The following is a 15,949-nucleotide window of genomic DNA, read 5'->3' on the forward strand; positions in this document are numbered from 1 at the left end:
CCCCACACCTCCGGGCGGCCGCAGCCACAGAAGGGAGGCGCGGCCCAGTGCCTGCGCATGCGCGCCCGTGCGGTGCCGCCGCCGCGCCGCCATCTTGGAGCCTCCTCTCCTCAGGTCAGTGACCTTTAACCCTACGCCGGCGGCCCGGGACCGCGGCCCGGGGACTGCACCGACCCGGCCTTGGCGGGGCCCACTCTCGCCACCACCGCTCGCAACGGCCCCGAGCCCACAGTCCTCGCTAGCCCGCGTCCCGCGGACCGAGCCCGGCTTCACATGCCCCCCCGCTTCCCCTCCAGACCCACCTCACCCCAACCTGCTCCATCCATGCCTCAGATGCTCCCTCAACCCTCAACCTCTCCACCCACCCCAACCTTCACCATGCCTGCCCCACCCTCAACCTCTCCACCCACCCCAACCTTCACCATGCCTACCCCACCCTCAGATGCTCCCTCAACCTCTCCACCCACCCCAACCTTCCCCATGCATACCCCACTCACAACCTCTCCACCCACCCCAACCTTCCCCCATGCCTGCCCTCCCTCAACCTCTCCACCCCCCCAACCTTCCCCATGCCTGCCCCTCCCTCAACCTCTCCACCCACCCCAACCTTCACCATGCATACCCCACCCTCAGATGCTCCCTCAACCCCAACCTTCTCCAAACCAAAGATTATAGAGGAATCTTTGCTCAAAAACCCACCCCACCATAGCTCCTCCTCACCCCAACCTCCCCTCCCATACTACCCTGCCCCATCCTCAGATGCTCCCTCAACCCAACCTCATCCAATCCTGCCCTCGATCCTCCTTGAACCCAACCTTATCTAAACCTGCCTATCCACAAATACTCTCTCACCCCAACCTTTTCCAAACCGATCTCACCCCCAACCCTCATCGAAACCAGTCCAATCCATCCCTGGCCCATCAAATCTCCTCATACATCCCCGAACTTAGACCCTCACCCCTGATTCCCCCAACTCTAATTCATGCACCCCTCCCCACCCTTCAAACTTGCGCGACCTTCAGATACACTCTCACCCCAACTTTCTTCAAACTTGGCCCCCTCAAATATTCTCATCCCACACCAACCTGCTCCAAACCTCCCTCTCCCTCACCCCAACCCTTTTGAAACCTACACAATCCCCACAGACCACCAAATAGCAGTAGGGAGGTTCGGAATAGCATCAAGCAGGAAGTTAGGGATGTGTACAGCAAAGGTATCATGGGTGACTTGATTGGGCCAACCAAATTGGTACCACCGCTGAACAGGAGGATTTCCTGGAATGTATACGGGATGGTTTTTTAAACCAATATGTAGAAGAACCGCCTAGAGGACCAGGCCATCCTAGACTGGGTATTGAGCAATGGGAAGGATTAGTTAGTGATCCTGTTGTGCAACGCTCCTTGGGCAACATTGACCATAATATGGTGGAATTCTACATTAGGATGGAAAGTGACACGGTTAATTCAGAGACTATGGTCCTGAACTTAAAGAAATTAGACTTTGAAGGTATGATATGGGAATTAGCTAGGATAGACTGGCAAATTATACTTAAAGGGTTGACGGTGGAGTTGCAATGGCAAAGATTTAAAGACCGCGTGGATGAACTTCAAAAATTGTTCATCCCTCACTGCAAAAAAATATAACGGGGAAGGCGGCTCAACTGTGGCTAACGAGGGAAATCAAGGATAGTGTTAAATCCAAGGAAGAGGCATATAAATTGGCCACAGGAAGCACCAAACCGGAGGACTGGGAGAAATTTAGAACAGAGGAGGACAAAGGGGTTAATTAAGAGGGGGGGGAAAGCGCATTAAAGAAAGCTTGTGGGGGGGATCTTATAGAAACATATAAAATTATAAAATAACTGGACATGCTAGATGCAGGAAAAAATGTTCACAATGTTGGGCGAGTCCAGAACCAGGGGCCACAGTCTTAGAATAAAGGGGAGGTCATTTAAGACTGAGGTGAGAAAAAACTTTTTCACCCAGAGAGTTGTGAATTTATGGAATTCCCTGCCACAGAGGGCAATGGAGGCCAAATTACTGGATGGATTTAAGAGAGAGTTAGATAGAGCTCTAGGGGCTAGTGGAGCCGAGGGATATAGGGAGAAGGCAGGCACGGGTTATTGATGGGGGACGATCAGCCATGATCACAATGAATGGCGGTACTGTCTCGAAGGGCCGAATGGCCTCCTCCTGCACCTATTTTCTATGTTTCTATGAAGACACAAACAATCTCCCAGAAATACTAGGGGACCGAGGATCTAGTGGGAGGGAGGAACTGAATGGAATCCACATTAGTCAGGAAATGGTGTTAAGTAATCTGTCAGGACTGAAGGCAGATAAATCCCCAGGGCTTGGTGGTATGCATCCCAGAATACTCAAGGAGGTGGCCCTATAAATGGTGGATACATTGGTGATCATTTTCCAATATTCTCTCGACTCTGGCTACCCTACAGTCCACAGGAACTGATCCAATTTAACCCCACTTTTTAGGAAAGGAGGGAGAGGGAAAAAGGGGAATTATAGACCAGTAGTGGGAAGATACTCGAGTCGAATGTTAAAGATATTATAGCAACGTATTTGGAAAGCAGTGATAGCATCGGTCCAATTCAGCATGGATTTATGAAGGGGAAATTACGCTTGACTAACCTTCTGGAATATTTTGAGGAAATAGAATGGTTAAGGGAGAGCCAGTGGATATGGTGTATCTGGATTTTCAAAAAACCTTTGACAAGGTCCCATACAAGAGATTAGTGTGCAAAATTAGAGCACATGGTATTAGGGGTAGGTTATTGACATGGATCGAGAACTGGTTGGCAGACAAGAAACAAAGAGTAGGAATTAACGGGTCCTTTACAGAATGGCAGGCAGTGACTAGTGGGGTGCCGCAAGGCTCGGTGCTGAGATCCCAGTTATTTACAATATATATTAACGATTGAGATTCAAGGAATTAAAAGTGACATCTCCAAGTTTGCAGATGACACAAAGCTGGGTGGCAGTGTGAGGTGCGATGAAGATGTTATGAGGCTGCAGGGTTACTTGGATAGGTTGGGCGAGTGGGCAGATGCATGGCAAATGCAGTATAATGTGAGGTTATCCATTTTGGTGGCAAGAAGAGGAAGGCAGATTATTATCTGAATGGTGTCAGATTATGAAAAGGGGAGGTGCAACAAGACCTGAGTGTGCTTGTACATCAGTTACTGAATGCATGTACGGCAGGCAGTAAAAAAACTAATGGCATGTTGGCTTTCATTGCGAGAGGATTTGAGTTTAGGATCCAAGAAGATCCTACTGCAGTGGTACAGGGCCCTGGTGAGACTGCACCTGGAGTATTATGTGCAATTTAGGTCGCCTAATTTGAGGAAGGACATTGCTCTTGAGGGATTGCAGCGTAGGTTCACCAGTTTAATTCCCGGGATGGCGGGACTGACATATAATGAAAGAATGGGTTGACTGAGCTTGTCTTTGCTGGAATATAGAAGGATGAGAGGGGTTCTTATAGAAACATATTAAATTCTTAGAGGATTGAACAGGCTAGATGCAGGAAAAATGTTCCCGATGTTGGGGGAGTCCAGAACCAGGGGTCACAGTTTAAGAATAAGAGGTAGGCCATTTAGGACTGAGATGAGGAAAAATATTTTCACCCAGAGAGTTGTGAATCTGTGGAATTTGCTACCAAAGAAGGCAGTGAAGGCCAATTCACTGGATATTTCCAAGAGAGAGTTAGATTCAGTATTTAGAGCTAAAGGAATCAAGGGATATGGGGAAAAAGCCAGATCGGAATAATGATTTTTAGTGATGGCTCGAAGGGCCGAATGGCCTACTCCTGCACCTATGTATGTTTTCTATGTTTCTATAAACTCTCAAGAGTTATTGAGTGAGTGCAGCGTAGGTTCACCAGGTTAATACCCGAGATGGTGGGACTGTCAAATGATGAAAGAATGGATCGACTGGGCTTCTATTCACTGGAATTTAGAAGGATGGGACGATATCTTATAGAACCATATACAATTCTTAAGGGATTGGACAGGCTAGATGCAGGAAACAATTCCCGATGTTGGGGAGTCCAGAACCAGGGGTCACAGTGTAAGAATAGGAATGTGATGAGGAAAAACGTTTTCACCCAGAGAGTTGTGAATCTGGAATTCTTTGCCACAGAAGGCAGTGGAGGCCCTGGATGTTTTCAAGAGAGAGTTAGATATAGCTCTTAGGACTTACAGAATCAAGGGATATGGGGAGAAAGCAGGAATGGGGTACTGATTTTAGATGATTAGCCATGATCATATTGAATGGCGGTGCTGGCTTGAAGGGTCGAATGGCCTACTCCTGCGCCTATTTTCTATGTTTCACCTACTGATTCCTCCCTCAGTTCCAACTCCCTGCACCCCAACTTTCTCCAGACCTGCAGCACCGTCAGATCCACCTTCATCCCCAATCCCCATCTAACCATCTCCATACCTGCCCTATCCCTCAGACCTTCAAACCTCCCCACACCCCCCGCAACCTGGACGCTCCCTAACTCCAGATACCCCCTCAGCTCTGGCCCCAGCATCCCTTTTCACCTTCTCAAAACCTGCCTCACCTCCAGGTCCTCAACGTCCCCATCTCCTCTCTATCCCCCAGATCTTCCCCGCCCCCTCACCTCCGACCCTCACATCTCCTACCAAACACCAACCCTCTTAATCTGGCTCACCCAGACATTCAGTCCCAAACATGTCCCCATTCTCACATGCTCCCCCATTCACACCCACATCTTCCCTCAATGTCCTACCCCAACCTTCTTCAAATGCGCCCACCCTAACATTCACTCCTTAAAAATCTGCATTCACCTCAATCCCACGATGTCTGACCTTTTCCACATCTGTCTGCAACCCCAACCTCCATTCCCAGTCTTCACCCCCCCAGCTTACAGTAGTGGATCTCTGGAATTCATTACCACAGATGTTTGTGAAGGGTGGATGGGTGAAGGTGTTGAAAGAGGAGTTGGATACATTTCTGAATGACCAGGGTATTGAAGGCTGTGGAGAGCTTGTAAAAAAGACGAATTGAAGTCTGGGAAAATTAGTCATGATCACATTGAATAGTGGAGAGGTTTCAGGTTTGCACCTGGTACTATTTTCTTACTCCACGATCCTCTCTTCATCACGTTCCTTCTCCCTTCCCATCACACTTCTCCCTCCCATTACTCCCCCTGTTGTTGCCAGCCCCCCCTCCCTGGTCCTACTACGCTGCCCTGTCAACCTGTGAAACAGTACAAAGGACATCACATACTGAATATTTTCAGGAATGCCGGAAGAACACAGCCAGTCAAGCAGCATCCCGGAGAGAGAAATTAATTAAAATATGTCGGTGACTGTTCCCAGTTGATTTTTTTAATTTACAGATGTAGCATGGCTTTCAACCCACCGAGTCCACGTCGATCATCAGTCACAGTAGTTTTATATTATCTCACTTTCTCATCCACTCCCTGCACACTATGGGCAATTTACAGAGGAAACCAATCAATCTGCAAACCTGCACGTCTTTAGGATGTGGGAGGAAATCGGAGCACCAGAGGAAACCCATGCAGTAACAGGAAGAATGTGCAAACTGCTCACATATAACACACAAGGTCAGAATCGAACCCAAGTCTCTGGTATTGTGAGGCAGCAGCTGTGCCACTATGCTATCCTAAAATGAGCTGAAATGGTAACTGGTTTCTCTTTTCACAGATGCTGCTTGACTACCTGAATTCTTCCAACATTTTTGTTTTTCCAGCATCTGTAGTTTTATTTGTTTTTCATTATATATTTTCAGTTTTCTTGCAATTCCTGCTATTCACTCATGCTGAGCTATGTTTACATTTATGGTGAGACCTTTATATTGCTGCCCAGTCTGTCGTAGTGGGACCCACCCTGCCAAAGGAGATGCTGCAGTAAGGCCGTAACTACAAGGTAATAATATAAACCTGAAGAAATATGATTAGGCCATATGTCTCCTGCAACTGGTTCAGGCATTCAATGGGAAATTTGGGCTGTATAGTTGTGGTGGAAAGTTGTGTCAGGTAAAGGAAACAAAAAAAAAAAATAGACATCAGAAATGTGCTCTTCTGCCTCACTGACATGATTTTTGCACGGTCTTGAAGGCAAGAAAAGGGAATTCAGTAAACCCTCCTTATTATGGACCTCTTTATAACGAATTTTGGATATAGTGGATGGATCTACTGACCTTCACCGCCAGGCCGAGTTATCGACGCAAAGCTCAGCCTGATTCAGCCCCCCCGGCAGCTTCCAGGCTAGGTTGCTGACACAACTCACGGCCATTTCCAGACTTGGCTGCCGACGTAACGCCTTGATAGCACCGCCACCCCGGCCACTTCCAAGTCAGACCCATCGACCTTCACCACCATGCTGGCCTGTTAATGCTGGCCCACACAACTTCCTCTTCGCTTCCAGTCCGTGCGTACCACTACCACCTGTTTCCATGCTGTATCTTTCAATCAATCTACTCAGCCAGGTCTGATCTCCCTGCCTCGACTGAGGGTGTCTTGTGATAAAAGGCCGAAACACCCAGTGACGTTGAGGTACACAACTGAAGATGTGTCTGATTGGTAGCAAAATCACCTAGCGGTCATTCCCCAAGAATATCAAATGTCAATTGTAGTTAAAAACCTTAGGGATTGTAACATCCAGTCCTACTAATCAATCAACTTGACATTAAATTACATCACCATATCCACATCGCCCATCATCAACATCCTGAGAGCTACCATTAACCAGTAACTCATGTAGATCAACCAATTGATCACTTTGGTTGTAAGAAGAGTTTTCTTTCACCATCTTAACGTTGCTTATCCCAAACCTGGAACCTCTACCATGAGAAGAAACAAGGGCAGCAGTTACTGGGGAACCACCATTGCATGTTGTCCTCCAGCTTGCATGCATTCCTCAATATCATCGTCATTGCTGGGTCTAAATACTGGAACCCTTCCCACCAGCACTTTTCATGTAGATCTCTAGGCCGTCATCATCTAGGCCGTCATCATCTATTCCTTCAATAGCCTGAAGGGAGATGTTGCCTGATGAATATCCAACATCCCTGGACATTTACTGCCTTCAGCACCAGTAGATGATCCCACGAGATATCATCTCTGAGAGTACTGAGCTAATTCTCCATGGATTCCTCATTACCACTAAATCTGATCTTATATTCTCATATTTTCTTGCAGTAAAAGGAGGTCATTTTGGCCATCAAATTTATGCTGGCTCTTAGAGCACTGACATTAGCCAAATTTCCCAGTAACTATTCTACCTGACAAGCCCACCAATCCCCTGGATTCATCTGTCACTAGACGAATCCTACACTAGAGGAAATTAACCAGTCACAGTTTCTTGGGGATGTGGGAGAAAACCAGAGCTCCCAGGAAAACCCACATGGTCACAAGTGCTTTTAATATTCAGCACCCAGGGTCAGAATCAAACCCAGGTCACTGGAAATAAGTGGGGGTTCTACTGCTTGCTGCACCATTCTGCTGCTCCATCACCTCTACCACCTTCAAACTCAAGTACATCCTGCACATCAGAATGGCACTACTGCTGTGATTTCCCCAAGGAACACCCATATTGATGGGGGAGTACCTTATTGCAAGTGCTTAAACCCAGTGCAGTTTTATAACTCCCAAAGCTGTCCAAAGCCTTCACTGTGTAGGAAGCAGCTGCAGATGCTTGTTTACACCAAAAATAGACATAAAATGCTGGAGTAACTCAGTGGGCCAGCATTCTGGAGTGAAGGGTGACGTTTCGGATCGAGGAAACTCAGGAAGTCTGAAGAAGGGTCTCAAACCGAAGCATCACCCATTCCTTCTCTCGAAGTGTTGCCTGTCCTGCTAAGTCACTTTCAGCATTTTGTTTCTATCAAAGCCTTCACTATCAGCTGCTGGAGAATTGTCTGATTGTGACACGTGTAACCTGGAGTATGTTTTTTGTTTCAAGGAATTAACAGGGTGAACAGCCAATGGAGATTCCAAGCACCTTCAGGAGTCAACTGGCAAACTGCCTGAAAACAGCAGAGCATTTAAACGAGTAAGTTCCCATTCAGCTTTAAAATAATCAGTATCTTTAGTATATTGGGGAGGATATGATTGACTTGATAACCAACAATAGAATGTTTATAATTTGGTATATTGATTAATTTAAAAAAAAATGGTGTGAGTCTGTGCATTAAATGTGACCTGCTAAATACCCACTCACCTTCAGCAATCCAGTGATTCAGGGCCAGGCAAACCTTTAATCTATCTATCCACAGCAATTCCCTGTATTCAATTAGATTTCTATGCATCCAATTATCAATGTATCTAATTAATTAGTTTCAGTCATTTACGCTTGTATGTCCCTCAGCTAAAACAACTTCCTGATTATACTCAGAGTTGACCCTTGTGTTATTTGCATAATCATGAGAGATTCTTTAGATTGAGTAGTATTGTGCCAGGACTACTGCTGTGTGGAGCTCACAAGTTAGTGGCGTAGCACCTGGGTAAGCCAAGAATGGCTGACACCTTTAGCCTTGTGCTGGTAAATGGTTTAGTATAGCTAGATAATTGATGGTAGGCCAAAGGGTCTTTTGCTGTGCTGTATGATTCCATTAGGCAAGTGAGTTGCAAATCAACTCGACTATCAAGTGTCTGAAATCATTGGCTCATGTTAGTTTTCGTGGCACTCTTTAAAGCATTTCTTCCAATGGAGGATCTGGGAATGACATCCAGACCTGGGAGCCTGGCAGTTCAACGAGGCAGAGAAGAAGGGCACAAAATTTTACTGACACCGACCTACAAACGCTTCTGAATAAGATGCAGCCAAGGAGAGACAGACTGCTGGGTGTGCATGGAAGAAAACCACAGAAATCTATTTCACGTGCCATGTGGAGAGAGGTGGCAATGGCACTGAACGCCACCTCTCTGACCTCAAGGACTGCAGACCAGTGTCGGAAGAAGTTCAATGACCTAACCAGAGCAGGCAAGGTAACTCTCCAGGCATTCTCCCTTGTGCACTGTCATGTTTCTCACCCTCTAAAGTCATTCCACTTTGTGGTTAAGAGGGAACTGACTTTAGAAATCATGTTACCCATAAAATCACAATAAAAGGTTCATCTTCACAGGAAGATGGGTCAGTAAGATAAGGATCCAGTTGAAGAGATGGGGTCTTGTCCTCGGTTCAGGGGTTTGAAGATGAGTTTGGTTAGAAATTATAGAGGTGAAGGCAGAGTTTTAGTCAATAAAGAGGACACTGATGTAGATGTCTTTGTTATCTGGATGTTCCAGGGATGAGTGTAGAGCCAAGGAGATAGCATCTGCCATGGAAATCTGCCAGTGGAGTGCTAATTGTAGTGGATCAACGCTATCTGGGAGATTGGAATTGATGTGCAATATGAATGGTTTCTCATAGCACTTTGTGATGGTGGGTGTCAGAGTCATGGGACATAAGTCAGTTCATTCTAGATCAAGTTCTAGTTTTTAAATCATAGGTTGATCATTTTTCTGTTGATCAATGGTATTATGGGACACTGGGAAAGACAGGTAGGTAGAGTCAATCTTATATGAGTTGTGATCTTATTGGATTGTGGGATGGGCTCAATGGTCTACTTGTCCCTTTATTCCTATGCCAGATCCCTTGCATGCAGAACCTTCCTGTGTTATATCACAAGGTTATAACATATCAAGTCAAGGCAAGAGAGTTTTATTGTCATGTGTCCCAGATAGGATAATGAAATTCTTGCTTCATGCAGCACAACAGAGTATTGTAAACATAAATACAGAACAGTTCAGTGTATCTATAATGCATAGACCATATATACACACATAAATAAACAAATAAAGTGCAATAGGCTGTTATAGTTCAGAGATTGTTTGGTGGTGAGTTTAATAGCCCGATGGCTGTGGGGAAGAAGCTGTTCCTGAACCTGGATGTACCTGATTTAAGGCTCCTGTACCTTCTACCTGATGGCAGCAGGGAGATGAGTGTGTGGCCAGCATGGTGTGGGTGCTTGATGATGTTGGCAGCCTTTTTGAGGCAGCGACTGCGATACATCCCTTCGATGGTGGGGAGGTCAGGGACGATGATGGACTGGGCAGTGGTCACAACTTTCTGCATTCTTTTCCGCTCCTGGACGCTCAAGTTGCCGAACCAAGCCACGATGCAACCAGTCAGTATGCTCTCTACTGTGCACCTGTAGAAGTTCGAGAGAGTCCTCTTTGACTTACCGACTCTCCGTAATCTTCTCAGGAAGTAGAGGCGCTGATGTGCTTTCTTTATAATTGCATCAGTGTGCTGGGACCAGGAAAGATCTTCGGAAATATGCACGCCCAGGAATTTGAAGTTCTTGACACTTTCCACCATCGACCGGTTGATATAAACGGGATTGTAGGTCCCTGTACTACCCCTTCCAAAGTCCACAATCAGTTCCTTGGTTTTGCTGGTGTTGAGAGCCAGGTTATTGTGCTGGCACCATTTGGTTCATCATTCGATCTCACTTCTATACTCAGTGATTCGTCCCACAACAGTGGTGTTGTTGGTTAACTTGATGATGGAGTTTGCACTATATCCAGCTACGCAGTCATGAGTATAGAGTGAGTACAGCAGGGGGCTGAGCACGCAGCCTTGAGGTGCTCCCGTGCTGATTGTTATCGAGGATGACACATTTCCACCAATACGGAGAGACTGTGGTCTGTGGATGAGGAAGTCAAGGATCCAATTGCAGAGGGATGCTCAGAGACCCAGATCTGAGAGCTTGGTAACCAGTTTGGACGGGATGATGGTGTTAAATGCCGAGCTGTAGTCAAATAACAGCCTAACATATGAGTTTCTGTTGGCCAAATGGTCCAGAGCAGGGTGGAGAGCCAGTGAAATCACATCCACCGTTGATTTGTTGTGGCGGTAAGGGAACTGCAGTGGGTCGAGGTTCTTGTCGAGGTAGGAGTTGATATGCGCATTATCATCCTCTCAAAGCACTTCATCACCACAGACGTTAGTGCCACTGGTCGATAGTCAGATCTGGGAGAAATTTCTCTGACTAACCGTAATTTAATGATGCATTCTTTTTACAGGAAAAATTAATGCACAACGCGCGTGAGGGACAGGAATGCAAAGGGTACATCCCCAACATTAAGGAGCTCACCCCTTACGAGGATCAGGCTGTGGAGTTGGCGGGTAGACAGTGTGGTCTTGCAGTGGTGGCGGACGGTGAGATTGGTGTGACGCTGCAGGCTACAGGTTTGTGGTATTACATCAGTACATTGAATTGCAGCACTCCAAAACAGGGGGGGAATTTTTATCTTGCCTCTTGCTTCACTTTAGAGCCTTCACAGCAGTGGGGTCCAGAGGAGCAGGATGACGATGACGATGATGAGGATGAGGATGATGATGAGAAGCCCTGCTTCTTCATTGACTACGATAATGAGGAGGAGGATGAGGATCTTGAAAGCAAACCAGATCGTGAGTCCTTGCAACTTGATCCATCTCCGTGTTCTACAGGTCCAGCCCCTTCATTCTCAACCTCCTCGAACATAGATTTTCCACTCCCCTGCTCCAGCTCCGATGTGCTCACCAGAGAACGGTTAGATAGCATCAGTGAGGAGGATGCATTGGGCGATGGCCAAGATGTCAGGGAGCCATATAACTGGGCAGCGGACGAGGACGTGTCATCTTCACAGCGGAGGCCGAGAAAAAGGATGCATCCTGTCTCGGAGCCGTGGGACCCTGACCTGTCGGGCACTCGGCCAAAGCGAAGGATGTTCAACGAACATCTTGCATACTTGCAGCCCCTGCGATCGATATTCGAGGATGTGCAGCACCTGACCACAGTAACACTGGAATCTACAGCCCTCATCTGCAGCAGCATCAAGGAAGCTTTCGCTTCCCTGCAGACGTCGATGGAGCACGTGGCAGCTTCACTTGAAACTGCAGCACACCTTCATCTCCGTAACACCCAGGAACCACTCCGTGCCCCTGCAAAGTGCAGCCATGGCCCTGATAGGGGAGAGAATCGATGGCACCCTACATGCTGGCTTTCAGACTCTGGGATTGGGGATACAGACTGCTTTGTCGCAGGGCTTTCAGGAACTTATAGCTGCTATTAGACCAACCGTTCATCTGGTCAATGGGAACATAAATGCAGGGCCCAGTGTAGCTGAGAGTAACCTGCCTGGTGTGGCCAATTCTCAGGACAGCATCACCTGGCAGAGGTCTGGCCTGCCCCCTCTCAGTACCAGAGCATCAGAGTTTCGGAAGCAACGTCAGTCAGCTCATGCAGGAGCTCAGGAGATGCAGGCAGCGGCTGCTCCCAGCCAGGAGCCGGCAGCGCAAGGAGGAGGTGGACCTGTCTTGCTCCGGTCTCACAAGCCATTTGTGGCACAGGAATAGCTGATCACCTACTGCGATACTCGGGCTGCACCCAGGAGAAACTGTAGGAGGGGAGAAAGAAATTCACAATTAGCAACCCAGGAAGCATTATGTGAGAAGAAAGTAGAAAAGTTTATTTTACAAATGGGTTGATTGTAATTAAAGAGAATGTCCACTTTGTGCCAATTATTCAGTCAGATGAACATGTATGAGTGTGATGTGATGAGGTAGGATGAATATTAAGAGTTAATGATTTATCATTTGTGTGACAGCGGGGAGCAAGAGATCTGTGAGTTGTACAAAGATACATTGTTAAACCAATGACGTGCTTGTGTACGTGAGCTGTCTCTGTGGTGACGGCCATCCTGATGCTTCCCTCTCCACATACATTCGGAGCAGCCAGAGGCCGATTCCTCAAGCAGAATATATCCACGTGTGTGCAGGTTTTAAATTGCAAAGTCCTGCAGGGTGCAAGGATCTATAAATGGGCATGAGATCTGGACAAAACTGAGAGACCTGCTCTTTCAAGAATCCAGTGGCCCCTCTGTGGCCTCTCGGCTGTTCTTCCAGCTGTGAGTGAGCTCGTTAACTATGGCAGCAAGATCCAAACCTCGTTCCTCAAAATCTCTGTTTACATCACTGATGAGTTTAGCTCATGGTAGCTTTGTGTATCTTTAAAGGAGAGCTATTTGTGTGCTGTTATTCCTACTCGTTTTGTTCATAAAATTAACTGGGTGTTTGCACTGATTTCCATGACTGTCTAGAATGACGCATTGGCAGAAAAGTTAAGTGCAGTCATCAGTTTTAACAGCTAACCAGACAGTGTTCTTATCCATAGCCCTTCATGCAGTAACTGACATCTTTTTTTTTAGCGCTCTTCATGTGCAGAGCACCTTATTAAAGTCTACATAAACCTGTACAGCCTGTAAATTATTTATTTCTCTGTCCCCTGTTAATTCTGCTCTGCCATTGCAGTTGCAAAGAGGTTCTGATTGATAATCCCAATTCTGGAATCAAAAGCATCTTTGGGATTTCATGTTCTTCAGACGGTCAGAAGAAGATACAAGAAAAAGCTCCAAATCTTCCTCAACCTGGATATTTGTTCCCCAGCATCAGCCTCAAGGGATACCCATTTCTGTCACTCTCAGCTATTCCTTGGAATTTTCAGATTCAACGATAAGTTTACGGATTACATGGAGCTATCTAGTGGACGATCATGAACGTTATCTAAGGTTACAACAGGATATTGATATTGAAGAAATGGCAGATGGAATTTAACTCTGACAAGTGCAAAGTGATGCACTTTGGGTAGTTAAACTAGGGAAGGATGTACAAAGTACACAGTTCCCTGAAAATGGAACCACAGGGAGGTAAAGAAAGTGTTTGGCACGCTTGCCTTCCTTGGTCGAAATATCGAGTACAAGAGTTGGGGCGTCATGCTAACAGTTGTACAAAATGTTAGTTAGACCACACGGAGACCAAACAGAGTATCGTGGGCAGTTCTAGTCACCACACTATCGGGAGGAATAGTTGAGCAAGAGACGATACAGAAAATATTCACAAGGTGGTTTCCTAGATTGGAGGGCTTTAATTATCAGGAGAGATTGGATAGATTGAGTCTGTTTTCTCTGGAGCAAAGGACACAGCGGTGTCATGATAGAGGTATATAAAAAATTCTGAGGCATAGATAGGGTGGATAATTAGGGTGAAATAGGGTGGTCTATTTCAATTGATAGGGTTGTCCAAAATTGGAGGTCATAGGTTTAATGTCAGAAAGAGGTTTAAAAGAGATCTTAGGAGTAAGTTTTCACACACACAGTAGTTGATATCTGGAAAGGGCTTCTCGAGGAGGTGGTGGAGGCAGTAACGGTAACAACATTTAAAAGGCATCTTAACAGGAGAGAGATATAGCATTAATGCAGGAAAATGGGATTGGGAGCAGCAGAGAGAGGATGACAAAAAGTAAAGGAAGGAAATTACAGAGATCGAAATAAAAGGAATGTAAAAGAGAAGGAAGAATGATAAGAAAGGAAGTAAGAAGAAAAAATAAATAAGAAGAAAATAGATTAGAAAAGTTATAGTACATTAAGGGGGATGACTTGTAAAACTCTTGGGTACAACTCTTCAGAAACCAAAATGTGATGCAAATCATCTCCCCACCACACTTTATGACTTTGCCTCCATCTGGGCAATTGCTACCAGTTGCCAACTAGCTCACACCACACTGTCTCATGGGCATATGGCCTCCACAGGTAACCCCTGTATTGTGGGGACCAACCTCTAATCTGGAGGGTTTGATTCCAGGAAAGATTCACCAAGATGTTGCTGCCACTAGAGGGCATGGAAATGCTGCTGGGGTCCCTGGGTGAAAGTGAAGGAGGAGGTGTAGGGACAGGTGTAACATCTATAGTTGCAGGGGTAAGTACCTGGGGTGGGGGGCAGTTTGGGTGAAAAGGGATGTGAACCGAGGAGTTGCGGAGGGAGCAGTCACTGTGGAAAGCGGATAGGAGTGGGGACGGGAAGATGTGTTGGAAATGTCCAAGGATGATGTGTATGTTGGATGCGGTGGTTGGTGGGGTGGAAGGTGAGAAGCAGGGGAATTCTATCTTTAATCCATGTGGAGAGAGGGATGAGCACGAGCAGAACTGCAGGACACAGAGGAGACGCGGGTGAGGATCCATCCACAACAGCAGGGGGAAACTATGTTCACTATAGAAAGGATATCTCGAATGTCCGAGAGTGAAAAAGCGTCACCTTGGGAGCAGATGCAGCAGAGATGGAGAAATTGAGTGTAGGGGATGGTGTCCTTACAAGAGACAGGATGAGATGAAATGTGACCCTTGTGGCTAAGGGGATCAGGGGGTATGGAGAGAAGGCAGGTACGGGATACTGAGTTGGATGATCAGCCATGATCATATTGAATGGCGGTGCAGGCTCGAAGGGCCGAATGGCCTACTCCTGCACCTAATTTCTATGTTTCTATGAGGTGAAGATAACTGGGAGTCAGTGAGTTTATAGTAGACTTCTGTTGATAGTGATGGAAACAGATCAATAAAGGTGGGAGATGTGTCAGAGATGGTCCAAGGGAATTTATGTGGAGGGTAGAAGTTAGTGCCAAAGTTGATTAAATCAACAAGTTCTGCACAGATGCAGGAGGCAGCACCGATGCAGTCATTGATGTAGTGGGGAAATAGTGGAGAACGGTGCCTGTGTAGATTAGTGGAAGTTGCAGTTTAGATCCAGTTCCATTTTCTAAAGTATTGGCATTGGCTGTGGCTCCAGATTCTACAGCAGCATCTTCTACGAAAGGGAGGATCCTTCCAAGTCAAGAGTGTTTTATTGACTTTCCAGTGCAGAGGCAATTTAAGTTGTGAGTGTTTTCTACCTCGTGTTACAAGAGAGAGAAATGGCAGTCAGTCAGGCATATGTCTCGTATATCTTCATGCATACGAGAGAGAGAATCTGTTACAGGGAACAAAATGGGATAGACAAGTCTGAAGAACGGTTTTGGCCCGAAACGTTGCCTATTTCCTTCGCTCCATAGATGCTGCTGCACCCGCTGAGTTTCTCCAGTATTTC

General features: G+C 46.4%; 1 protein-coding gene across 1 annotated transcript in view; it reads left to right on the forward strand.

Annotated features, from left to right (window-relative positions):
- LOC129709572 (histone acetyltransferase KAT6A-like) overlaps window positions 1–15,949 on the forward strand; it is an 18,316-nt gene continuing 2,367 nt past the window's right edge. Inside the window, exons 1-8 of the mRNA XM_055656021.1 lie at window positions 1–114; window positions 5,796–5,932; window positions 7,970–8,059; window positions 8,703–8,994; window positions 11,077–11,242; window positions 11,327–11,979; window positions 12,080–12,341; window positions 12,941–13,028. Of these exons, the coding sequence (XP_055511996.1) occupies window positions 7,992–8,059; window positions 8,703–8,994; window positions 11,077–11,242; window positions 11,327–11,979; window positions 12,080–12,341; window positions 12,941–13,028 (1,529 nt within the window). The 5' untranslated portion in view covers window positions 1–114; window positions 5,796–5,932; window positions 7,970–7,991. The remainder of the gene's footprint in view (window positions 115–5,795; window positions 5,933–7,969; window positions 8,060–8,702; window positions 8,995–11,076; window positions 11,243–11,326; window positions 11,980–12,079; window positions 12,342–12,940; window positions 13,029–15,949) is intronic.

The sequence above is a fragment of the Leucoraja erinacea genome, chromosome 26, assembly GCF_028641065.1.
Source record: "Leucoraja erinacea ecotype New England chromosome 26, Leri_hhj_1, whole genome shotgun sequence".
Lineage (NCBI taxonomy): Eukaryota > Metazoa > Chordata > Chondrichthyes > Rajiformes > Rajidae > Leucoraja > Leucoraja erinaceus.